The sequence below is a fragment of the Gopherus evgoodei genome, chromosome 10 (assembly GCF_007399415.2).
Source record: "Gopherus evgoodei ecotype Sinaloan lineage chromosome 10, rGopEvg1_v1.p, whole genome shotgun sequence".
NCBI lineage: Eukaryota > Metazoa > Chordata > Testudines > Testudinidae > Gopherus > Gopherus evgoodei.
In genome coordinates, this window is record NC_044331.1 from 18,629,468 (window position 1) to 18,641,442 (window position 11,975).

Consider the following 11,975-nt stretch of genomic DNA (forward strand, 5'->3'; position numbering starts at 1 on the left):
TTTAGCCTTATAAAAGAAATTTATGGCTTTTTACTGTTCTATTAAAAAATTTCAGGATTCAAGCTAAAATATATCCTGCACTAAAGTGAAGCAATTCATGGTGCCTCATTTGTATTTTATGACTTTATAGGGCTCTCAAAACTTTTCTCAAGAATTTAGCATTTTGCGATGGTTTCTTTAAGGGATTAAGCAAAAAATGATTCTGTTGGCTGAATGGCCATGTTGCCACTTGTTCCTTCAAAGGAGAATGAATCTCAGCTTGTAGTCACTAGAACCTAGTCATTTGCGTGCACACTAATATTCATCAGATTTCAGGATAAATACTGTAGTTGCTCAAGCAGATGAAATTTAAAATTCTAAATCTAGCGACAAAAGGCACTGCACACTGGAGCGCCCTAGACGTGAACTTCTAAGGTAGGGTTCACCCCTGCCCTCAGTGAGGCTCAATGGCTGAAGAAATGCTCATGGCAAAGAGCCTTGTTTCATCTCTGACATACTGAGGTATCTGGTCTCTCCATCCTCTCAGTCTGATGGCCATTTATGACCATATATTAATAAATACAGTAAGGTCCAATTTTACCTGAAGTTTGAAGAACTGGAACAGTCCCTGAGACCTACTGAATGGCAGATAATACTCAGCTTAGCTGGTTGGGAGTAGCTTCTGGCTGTTGAGACCATGGAGGTTGGGAGGGTGGCCACAAATAGCTCCTCCATCATGAGTTACATCCAAGACCCCAGTCCTGCAAAGGGTTTAGTACATGAGTAGCTTTACTTTCGTGTCTTTACAGGATTGGGGCTTGAGGTGGAGATGGTGTGTGAAGCAGAAGGCCCCGTGAAAGTGGTTGCTTTTCAGTTTGTATATTTTCTCAGGTGTGGGTCGCCTGAAGAGCGGAAGAAGAAAGGAGAAATGTTTCAAAAGTTCAGCTACTGAATGCCAAACTTATTTGAAGTTCAATATGTTGAAGGAAAACTGCTTTGAATTTTTACCACTGCTTTAGAGTGGTACAGAAGAATCCATTCTAAAAGAAGCATTTTCAACTATGAAACTCTGAAAATGTTTCAAAATCTGCATTAATATGAATTGGACAGCTGTGGAATCCTTGGTGATGCCTTTTATGAGAACTGCAACGGGAAATGCAGCCAGATAGCGTTACATACATACAGGAGGGCTAGAATTGGAGTAAGATAAAGGGAACAAGACATTTCCATAACTCTTTATAAATAAGATCTCCATTTTTCTGGAATGGAGGGAAAAGGTTGTTTGTTTTCTGATTTGGTGTTAAAGAAGCCACACCCAAAAACAAAATCAGAACATACTTTAAAAGAGCTGCAGAAATTTCTTAAATCTCTTCCTGTTCCCTGTGTCTCTTGCTGCAGCTGTTAATGTCCTATTTTGGTGCACATCATTGGGATGACTGTTTTCCTTCTTCATTATTTCATATTAACATTTTTTGTTTTAATATGTATACCCTGTATTTACTGTACAAGGTATAATTCAGCCATGTTTTAGATTAGATCCTGTGACTATGAAGTGTTTTATATTCCAATGCACTTTCTGATGCATGAATTCCTTCACGTTAACTCCTCCTCCTTAATAAATATTTCATTTATGTGAAAAGTATATTCAGGACACTAAGTGCTGTACTGAGAATTACAGAGCTAAGAAATACTTGGTCGTACAAATGCTGTACTCTGTAGCAATCCCTGTGGAGATTTAATCAGGACCTCAAAGTTGTCTGTTCGCTTCCTGCACAAGATGGGTCTGTAAGGAGGGAAGTATGTATTCCAGGAAACACAGCTGCATTGGCCTGTTGCATATGAGTATCTGAATACTAATTTGGATTTGTATTATAGATGACCCCAGTGAAAGCAAAGTGGTACACCCGTTAAGCCATGGAACAGGTTGCTAATCTATGTGCACTTTGTGTTTCATCTATAACTCTTCAAGAGTTTTTCTTATATTATCTAATATTAAACATGCCTGCCCAATGTATTGAATATATGGAATAAACAAATTGAAGCCATTCTATTAATGAGGATTTGTAGTATTTATCCTGAACTGCAGTGTTGCTACTGAGAATGGGATAACGGACTTCTTTTGCCTCTGGGAAAGTACATCCGCCACGTGAATACTGCTAAACAATTCCTGCCAGGGATAACCTTTATCCCTGGATCTTAAAGATGCTCTGTTGATCAAATATGTTGCTTATACGATGCACTAGATTGCACTAAATGTCATTAACCTTCACCTAGAACTGGGTGAAAAGTTTTAGCTGAAACTTTTTTTTTTTTTTTTTTTGCGAAAGATGCAATTACCATGACACTGAAACTGTTCTTGAATTCACTTTAAGTTTCACTGAATTGTTGTGGTTAAAATATAATAAAAAAAGCCCAAAGCCCCAAACTTTTTTTTTTGCCATTTTAAAAATGAAATATTTCAATTTGGTTTCAAATATTGTTAATTTTAAAATTTCCTTTAATTATATAAAATAATAAAAAATATTTTAAATGGTCTCAAACCAATGCCATAACAAGGGTGAGGCACTTACCTCAGGTGCGCAAAGCGGAGGGGCACAGCTGTACCGCGATCGGCGGCGCTTCAGCGACGCTCTACCACCGCTACTTCTTCGGCGTCGGGTCCCTGAGTCCCTATCAGAGGGAAGGACCTGCCACCGAATTGCTGCCGCCGTTTCATTCATTCTTTGACGGCAGTTCACCTGCCGCCAAATTGCCACTGAAGAATGAATGAAGCAGCGGTGGCCATTCAGCAGCAGGTCCTTCCCTCCGACAAGGTGTCAGGGACCCACCACTGAATTGCCGCCAAAGAGCCTGGAACTAGCCCTTGCCTCAGGCTCAAAAATTCCTTCTTCCAGCTCTGTCTAAACCAGTATTTCCCAAACTTGGGATGCCGCTTGTGTAGGGAAAGCCTCTGCCGGGCTGGGCTGAGCTAGCTTGTTTACCTGCAGCGTCTGCAGGTCTGGCTGATTGCAGCTCCCACTGGCCGCAGTTCGCCGCTCCAGGCCAATGGGAACTGCTGGAAGTGACATGGGCTGAGGGACGTACTGGCCGCCACTTCCCGCAGCTCCCATTGGGCTGGAGCGGCAAACCGAGGCCAGTGGGAGCCACGATCAGCCAAACCTGCAGATGCGGCAGGAAAACAAACTGGTCTGGCCCATCAGGGGCTTTCCCTACACAAGCGGCGTCCCAAGTTTGGGAAGCACTGGTTTAAGCTAAATGTTTCATTTGACCCTAAATGATTTTTTTGAACCAAAAAATCCATGATTGGCCCAGCTGTATTTTAAAAAAAAATGTCAGGGAATGGAACTTTTATCTCTGTGCTCATTTCTCTTTTTAAACTCTGCTGAAAAATGAATTGCAAGCTGCATGTAAGCATAGCATAATTTTCTAATGGATAACAGCAAATTTATTTTAATGGTGCATTTAAGTTATTTATTTTACACACATCTAGGGACAGCACTAGAAGTTCTACTGCTGCTCACCAACCAGTCCCAAACCACCTATGAAAGTGTTGCTGAATATTTTGCTGCTTATAATATTCTGCTGCTCTAGAGGGTGACCCGTAATGCCAGTTCACAGCAGCAGCCCTGTTGACTTTCACAGCTCAGGTGGTAACTGGGCTGTCCACCTGGCTAAATCTATATATGTGTATTCATATGTGATCTATATGCATTATCCAAATGTATTTTTATACTTCATTAAAAAGTCTGTATGAATATATAAATTTAGTGTGCATGCTCCAGATGTTGCTTGTTACCAATAAACTTGTTTTGTTATTTTCCAGGCTATCCGATGCACTCTGGTGAACTGTAGTTGTCTGTGTTTCAAACCTGGAAAAATAAACCAACGACAATGTGACCAGTGTCGACATGGATGGGTAGCACATGGTAATATTGCTTTTGTAAATCTATCTATCTAGGTTCTTGTATAGCCCTCCTCACCACAGTATCTCAGCTCTTGGAATTTTTAATATACATCACACTCATTTGTGTATAACTCTTGATACTCATGTCTTTTCTACTTTGTTTTAATTTTATTTTCAGCCCTAAGCAAATTAAGGATCCCCAACCTGTATCCAACAAGCCAGGTAGAGATAGTACAATCCAATGTGGTCTTCGATATCAGTAGCCTCATGCTGTATGGAACCCAAGCCATTCCTGTCCGCCTTAAAATCCTGCTAGATCGTCTTTTCAGTGTCCTGAAGCAAGAAGAGGTAATACAGATTCTCCATGCACTGGATTGGACACTGCAGGATTATATACGTGGATATGTGCTACAGGTATTGTAGTGAAAGCCTAGTCAATACAGAAAAAATAGTTGACCAAAGTAATAATTTAAAATGTCTTCCAGCTGAATCTTGGTATCTGTGAATCCCATTGAGCTATCTATTTTTAATTGAATTCAATGAGGAATTCTGCTTAAAAAGTTGATGGCATGATATGACTTAAAGTCAACTATACACTTGTACAAATTATGTGGCCCTGACTCAGTTTTTATTTAGTTTTTACTCAGATAAATATCTTTTGACATTGACCAGCCTAAGGGGAAGGAAGTCAATAGCGGTCTGTCTGAGTAAAGGCCTCAGGAATTCAACTATACACTTGTACAAATTATGTGGCCCTGACTCAGTTTTTATTTAGTTTTTACTCAGATAAATATCTTTTGACATTGACCAGCCTAAGGGGAAGGAAGTCAATAGCGGTCTGTCTGAGTAAAGGCCTCAGGAATTGACCCAAAGTAATTGCTTAACAATTTATTTTATTTTTATATGGTGGGATAATACATTTACAAGTTAACCTGTCAACATTTAAACACCATGGCCTATATTCCTCTCCGCTGTAACTCCACCGACTTCAGTGGAGCTACACCAAAGATGAATTTGGCCCTACATGCTTACACAGATGCTACTGGCTGGAAATTACCTTTTATGTAAAGTAGCATTATGATCTTATATTATGACACAAATCAATGTTTAATGGTCTTGATAATCTTGTTTTTAGTGTTAGGATTAAAAATATGGAATCAATTACCTTGAACCTCTATCAGATGAAAAATTTATGATGTTACGTTCTTCATCATCTTAGAAACTCTTACATGCACTGTGAAAAATCTCAGTAGGCCATCAAATACATGTTCTGTGATAAAATATTTATTGTAGTTATTGGGAAAAGTTAGGCATAGCTAGAGTTTGAAAGAACTCCAACACTCTAGTGTAATTACAGCTATGCTCTGTGAACACTGGCGATAGATCAATACAGGTTCATTTGTTCTCTGATCTTAGTTGCTTGAAAGATTATTAAACTTGCAGTGAAAGAATACTTGACTTAAATGTGGAGCTAAATATTGGTCTGATTGCTCCATCTCTGCTCTTTGTACTTACACGTTGCTAACTGTTCAAATTATACGTGTTTTAATTTTTCAGAAAAAAATTACAAAATAGCTTATTAGATAGTATTACTATTAGTTCAGAAAGAACTAAGATCACTGTGTTGAAAATCAAAAGACAATATCCCAAAATTGCCATCAAACTTTCTGTAAGTTGAGTAATTTTACAGACTTGCTGGAGAGGATTTCTGAGAAAGGGGAGTCTGAAATATGTTTAAATGAATGTCAAGTATCAGAGGGGTAGCCATGTTAGTCTGGATCTGTAAAAGCAGCAAAGAATCCTGTGGCACCTTATAGACTAACAGATGCATCTGACGAAGTGGGTATTCACCCACGAAAGCTCATGCTCCAAAACGTCTGTTAGTCTATAAGGTGCTACAGGATTCTTTGCTGCGTTTAAATGAATGTATCACTCTTTTAAAATATGTTCTGTTTTAGGATGCTTCAGGAAAGGTGCTGGATCACTGGAGCATAATGACCAATGAAGAAGAACTGGCTACTTTGCAGCAGTTCCTTCGCTTTGGAGAAACTAAATCCATTGTAGAGCTAATGGCAATTCAAGAGAAAGAAGGGCAGTCAATTATAATACCTACAACAACAACTAATTTGGATATTAGGGCATTTATAGAAAGTTGCAATCAAAGAAGTCCTAGTCTTTCTTCTTCTGTGGACAAAATGAGCCCTGCCAACATTCATCACTTTGAGAACATTGTAAATAATATGGCTTTCATGCTGCCTTTTCAGTTTTTCAGTCCAGTGCCTCCACCTTTGATAGGTTCACCACCAGAAAGACATTTGCTTGAGCAAGGTCAAGACCGCAGCAATGAAACTAAACAAGATGTTCAAATACCATTTTCTGAAAGCAGCTTCTTAATTTCCAGTTCTACTTCATTTCAAGTTGAAAACGAGAGGAGCATAAACAGCCCAGATGCCACTACTAAAACAGAAGACGATGCTCCTTTAAGTGATTCTAGCTCACATAATACAATAACAAAGCTTGAAAGGACAGAGTTATCTCCAGAAAATAAAATGAAATCTATTGAAAAAAATGGCATTGGGCCTAGAAAAGGACGAGTTTTCTGCACTGCCTGCGAAAAGACATTTTATGACAAAGGAACTCTGAAGATCCACTATAATGCTGTTCATCTGAAGATCAAACATAAATGCACAATTGAAGGCTGCAATATGGTGTTTAGTTCTTTGCGAAGTCGAAATCGTCATAGCGCAAACCCCAACCCAAGACTCCATATGCCAATGAACAGAAACAACAGAGATAAAGACCTGAGGAACAGTTTGACTATCGCTGGACCTGAAGAAACTAAAAGGATGGACTTTACCATTTTAACCCCAGATAGCAGACCTATTACCAGCTATGTTAGCCATTGCACAGATTCAAAGGTGCAATCCAGTTTTCCCAGTATTGGACAGAACGGTGTTCTCTTTCCAAACTTAAAGACAGTTCAGCCAGTTCTTCCTTTTTATCGCAGTCCAGTTACGCCAGCTGAGCTTGCCAATACCCCAGGCATACTCCCTTCGCTACCTCTCATTTCTTCATCAATACCTGAGCAGCTGGTTGCTAAAGGATTGCCATTTGATGCACTGCCCAAGAAAAAATCCCGTAAATCGAGCATGCCCATCAAAATAGAGAAAGAAGCTGTTGAGACAGCTAATGAAAACAGCAACCTTGCCAGTTTGGAAGATGATTCACCTCTGCAGGTGGTAAGCGACGGAGAACTGGAGACCTGTGAGCATAGGATTGAAAAGCAGATGAATGACAGGGTGGAAAAGCACCCCATTTCAGGTAATTCATGGAAATCTCTCTCTGGGGTAGAGGGCCCAAAATACTTTGATTCTGTCATTGAGCCAAATAACAAATACATCAAGGAAACCTCTGAGAATGAATTGGATCACTCTAAGAGAGAGGTTACGCCAGAAGAAAACCAAGCATTAAAAATAGCTTCTCATGAAATGGTGTCTGAAGATCCAGAACACCACCACAGTGATGTTATAAAACCAGTGACTACATCCTCTCTTTATATTAAAGAGCAGTCAAAGCACCGGATTCCTAATAATGATTGCACTGAATTGCCCCACCACTTGCTAACTGGGGGCCTTTTCAGTGCTTTGTCAAACAGGGGTGCTGCTATTCCTTGTTTAGAAGACTCTAAAGATATGGATCATATCAGTCAACATACACTAGGGATTCAGAAGGCAGAAAGCCGCTTTCATTGTGACATCTGTAAGAAGACATTTAAAAACCCTTACAGTGTAAAAATGCATTATAAAAATGTACATCTGAAAGAAATGCATATTTGCACAGTTGAGGGTTGTAATGCTGCTTTCCCTTCTCGTAGAAGTCGAGACAGGTAAGAAAATTATAAACAAAATTATATTTTACATTCACAATGGGGGGCTCATTTGAAATTTAAATAAGTGTTGGAGGAATATGGAGCTGCAAAGATTTTCTGTGTATCCACCTATAACTGGTATGATGATTTATCAGAATGTTCATAAAATGAAAATCTACTGAAAGAAACATTTTCTTTTCATTAGACTACATGGTTTTAAATAAAGCCTTGAAAATGTCATAACTGATAAAGATTGGAATAGTTGAAAGAATACTTTAGAATATCAATGAAAAGGCACAAGGTGTGAATTCAACACTTTTCCAGCATATGCACCTGGGTTCATGGGTTTACTGTGTACTTGTATGTATCTTAATGTTTTTTTAATGCAAAAACTATGGGGTCAGCTCATAATAGCTTCACTCAATTTTCACTCTTTCCTTGCGTTATGCAAGTCCCACTGAAGGATTTTAAACCAAGTGGAGAGGAAAAAATAGGTAAGGACAGCAGGATTTTTCCCTTGAGTTACTACAAAGTTAATATTGCACATTACAAGGTCAGCATATGCAAACATTAAAGATGAACATGCAACGTTAACTACCCCTTGTGTGTATGTGTCATGATACTGTCTTTAATAACAAGATCATATAATACTTCATAGATAATGAAATACCATGGGCCCAAGTTACTGCTGGTACTTCTGTTTTATGCCACTGTAAATCCATTGATTTCAGGTCTGATATGCATAAGTTAATAGAGAAACAAGAATTGAAAATGCTCCATACATGCAACTTTTCTGTTGAAACCCTCAATTTTGTATCTTTTATTGAGAAATGGTGGTAACATTGTTAAAGATTATGAATTTGACTCATTGCATTGGTTCCACTGTTTAACACCACTGTAACTCAGGCTGCAGGCTCTGGTTGTAGAAAGTCTGCCTGGATGGCGCTCATAGTGACACAAGGTACCAGGACTCCATATTCTGCTGGGAGACCTGAAGCCAGTCAATGCAGTCCAGGAAGTGGGCAGAGACAGTCAGGGAGGGATGTGGCCATTACAGTCAGGAGATGCACTGAATTAATCTGCTGCTGGCAGGGCTTCTGTGATGTCCTGATAAGAAATTAAATCTACTCCCCAGTGGCAGAGGCCTAAGGGAAGGCAGTCTCTTTTCCCTGCAGTGAATTCCATTCCAGTGTAGCTGTGACAACAGGTGGGTGAATGAAGCCCTGTGCTGCAGTTGGTACACATGTACTGCAAATGCCTTTCCACACCTTTGTATTGCTTTAACTTTAATTCTGCTACCTAATTCAATTTAATTCAAGCACCTAGTTTAAAAAGAAAAAAAATGATCCCACAAGAAAGTTCCTGAACTCCATATAGGACAAGAATTAACTATAACTCTCCTGCAGTGCTGTTCTAGCCTGGACCAGGAGTTCTATAGTTACAGGGCATACAGTTTTCAGCAATAGCCCCCTGTTTTCATGTGCTGATCATGTTCTGAATAATCCATCCTTTTGGATGAAACTATGTCTGTTGAAAGAATTTTCTTTTCATGTTGAAGTCTGGATGATGCCCTTGCAGCCATTTTTGGAGTTAAATAAGGGTACAAGTTAAAAAAAAAAAAAAAACCACCTCTTCTTTTATATATCAAAAATGGCTGAGGTCTGGAAGTCAAAGATGAGCAATGACTGCCTGTGTGAAGAAAATTGGTTTAGATTGAGTAAAGTGATGCCTGTTTGAAAATTGCATTGTGGATATAGCAAAACATTCTGTAGAGTGCAGAAGTGAGCTCTTCAGGGAGACACATTGGACAGATGGGTGCAGCTGCAGCAGGGCACATGTTTCATGGTATCAAGCAACAGTCTTTACTGACATGAGCCCTCTATTTTCTGGCTATGGAGCAGGTCCAGGGGCCAGTCTCTTTCACCTCTTTGTCCTGGGGTGGGATAGGTTCAAAGTCCACTGTTTGGCTCATTTAACCCTACCCAATCCACTCTTCGATACCTGAGTCCTGCTAGAAGAGGTTATCCAATCTGTTCTGTAATCCCTCTAGGCTAGCATTAGGTCTAGTATGTGCGTGAAGCATGAAGTAGCCCCACCACAAGAGCAGGGCTGATGAGAGGGGGGAGAAGCCGGTACAAATTACTGGGGCCCAGTGGTCCGGAAAGGGGCCCGGGGCCCAGCTTCGTCGGCCCTGTTTAACCAGTCTGCCCTTGCTGGGGGGCCTGAACCCACTCTCAGCGGCCCTGCACAGGAGAGTATCTGGGCTGCTGACTTCCGTGGAGTTATTCTAGATTCACAAAGGTACAAGTGAGATCTGAGTCAAGCCAAATACCTGTACAGATGTTTGAATTTTCTCCTTTAATCTTATAATGGCACTTGACTAACCATACACAGTTCACTCAGACTACCAAATATTGGTTACTATTTCTTAGTTAATTGTTTTCAAACAACTGATGTTAGGTATTGATGAAAAATCATTTTTGCTAAGCTTTTCTTTGTTCTTCTAGACATAGTTCAAATTTAAATCTTCATCATAAGCTTCTGACCAAAGATACACTGGAATTCAAGGACAACTATTTCAATGCAACATACCTCTTGAAAGACATGGCTAAGGAGGTTTGTCAAGATGTGTCTTTAAAACAACATGTTGGACAGACTTCTGTAATCTTTAAAGGAATGAACAGAACAGGCAGCTTGGTTTTTCCACTGAGCAAAATCAGAGAACCCTGTTCTGAGAATTATGGATATGATCCAATGAATGATGGTGCTGTTCTGGATTTAAGCACTACTTCCAGCATGAAGTCTGAGAGCAGTGCACACTCTTCTTGGGATTCTGATGGAGGAAGCGAAGAATGCATCATGCCTTTGGATGATAGCGATGAAAGTTGTGAAGGGCCAAGCTTAATACCCAATGAAGAGCTCTACCCGGACTGTAGTGTAATTGAGAAGGCTAATCAAAGCTTTACAAATTTACCTTCCAATTTGCCAATAACTTGTCATATATGCCAAAAAAATTACAGTAATAAAGGAACCTTCAGGGCCCATTACAAAACTGTGCATCTCCGCCAGCTCCACAAATGTAAAGTCCCAGGTTGCAACACAATGTTTTCATCTGTCCGCAGTCGAAACAGGCATAGTCAGAATCCCAACTTGCACAGAAGTCTGACCAGATCACCAAATAGCCTCCAATAACAACATACTAATCTCAATTGACTTTTTGCTAAGCGTAGATCATTTCAGATAAGAAAGAATTGGAAAGATCTTTAAACATAGCAAACCAACCTCATTTGATGCTGAGCCCATTTAACATATGGGGTCAAATTCTGCTCTCACTTATACGGATGCTCTCCTACAGCTGCACTGAGCAAAATGTGATGCCATCATTTTAAAACCATTTATTTTGTTTAACGTTAAATAACAGAAACTTCTTTAAGGAAAAGAAAGCAGTATTGGCATTGGGGTGAATGTGGCACCATTAACTGAAGTCTTTTTGACAGGTCGAAAAGTATTATTCATTACAGTACAAAGTTCAAAGGAGAAACCTCCATCCCATTGGATCCTGTTATGTTTACATGTTAAATGGGAGTGATATTCTAGGATGTCAATAAAGATGGGGGCGTCCTTTGGTTGGGTTGGGGCTGTGGGGACTGTCATTTTATTCCTGAGGCCATTGTCAGAGGCTTACTTGCAGTATTAAGTAAATTATGGTGTTTTCAATTTAGTTTTCACTGAATTTCAAAAGCCAAAATATAAATTTAGGAGAATGTAGGATGAGATGTAAATTCTCCACAAATTCTGCAGTCCTTACTCCTTGATTTCAATGGGAATTTTACTTGGCTAAAGACTGCAGGATTCTGGCCCTTTGAGAATAGACCAGAACTAGATTTAAAACAGGAAATATTCCTTTCCATGCAAGAGGGTCTCTTGGTTAAATCTGAGAGATCATGACGTGTATCAGCAGAAGAAAGCTAAGCATGTTGGTTCCAGAACCACAGCAAATATCCCGAAGGTAGAAAAAAGTAAATACTGTATTTTTAAATGCATTTTTTACCGCTACTTTCACAAAAAGTGGAATACTGCAGGGAAAATCCCCCAAATTATTCATAATTTTAAAGGGATAGTTTCAAATCTGTGGGTAGGGTGACCAGACGTCCCAATAAAATCAGGACCATCCTGATATTTAGGGGTTTGTCCCGCCTCCCGACCGATCTTTGGTCGGCACAC

The 11,975-nt window shown here is 39.6% G+C and overlaps 1 protein-coding gene across 1 annotated transcript; it reads left to right on the top strand.

Annotated features, from left to right (window-relative positions):
- Positions 1–3,799: 3,799 nt before the first annotated feature.
- BNC1 (basonuclin 1) lies at positions 3,800–10,943 on the top strand. The gene is made up of 4 exons (XM_030578545.1): positions 3,800–3,905; positions 4,062–4,297; positions 5,842–7,769; positions 10,259–10,943. The coding sequence occupies exons 2-4, from the start codon at positions 4,151–4,153 to the stop codon at positions 10,941–10,943; spliced, it is 2,760 nt and encodes a 919-aa protein (XP_030434405.1). The 5' UTR covers positions 3,800–3,905; positions 4,062–4,150.
- Positions 10,944–11,975: the final 1,032 nt, after the last annotated feature.

Coding starts and splice junctions, on each gene's coding strand:
- BNC1 (XM_030578545.1), top strand. CDS start 4,151: ATGCTGTATGGAACCCAAGCCATTCCTGTCCGCCTTAAAATCCTGCTA. Junction 4,298..5,841: donor TACGTGGATATGTGCTACAG/GTATTGTAGTGA, acceptor GTTCTGTTTTAG/GATGCTTCAGGAAAGGTGCT. Junction 7,770..10,258: donor TCTCGTAGAAGTCGAGACAG/GTAAGAAAATTA, acceptor TTGTTCTTCTAG/ACATAGTTCAAATTTAAATC.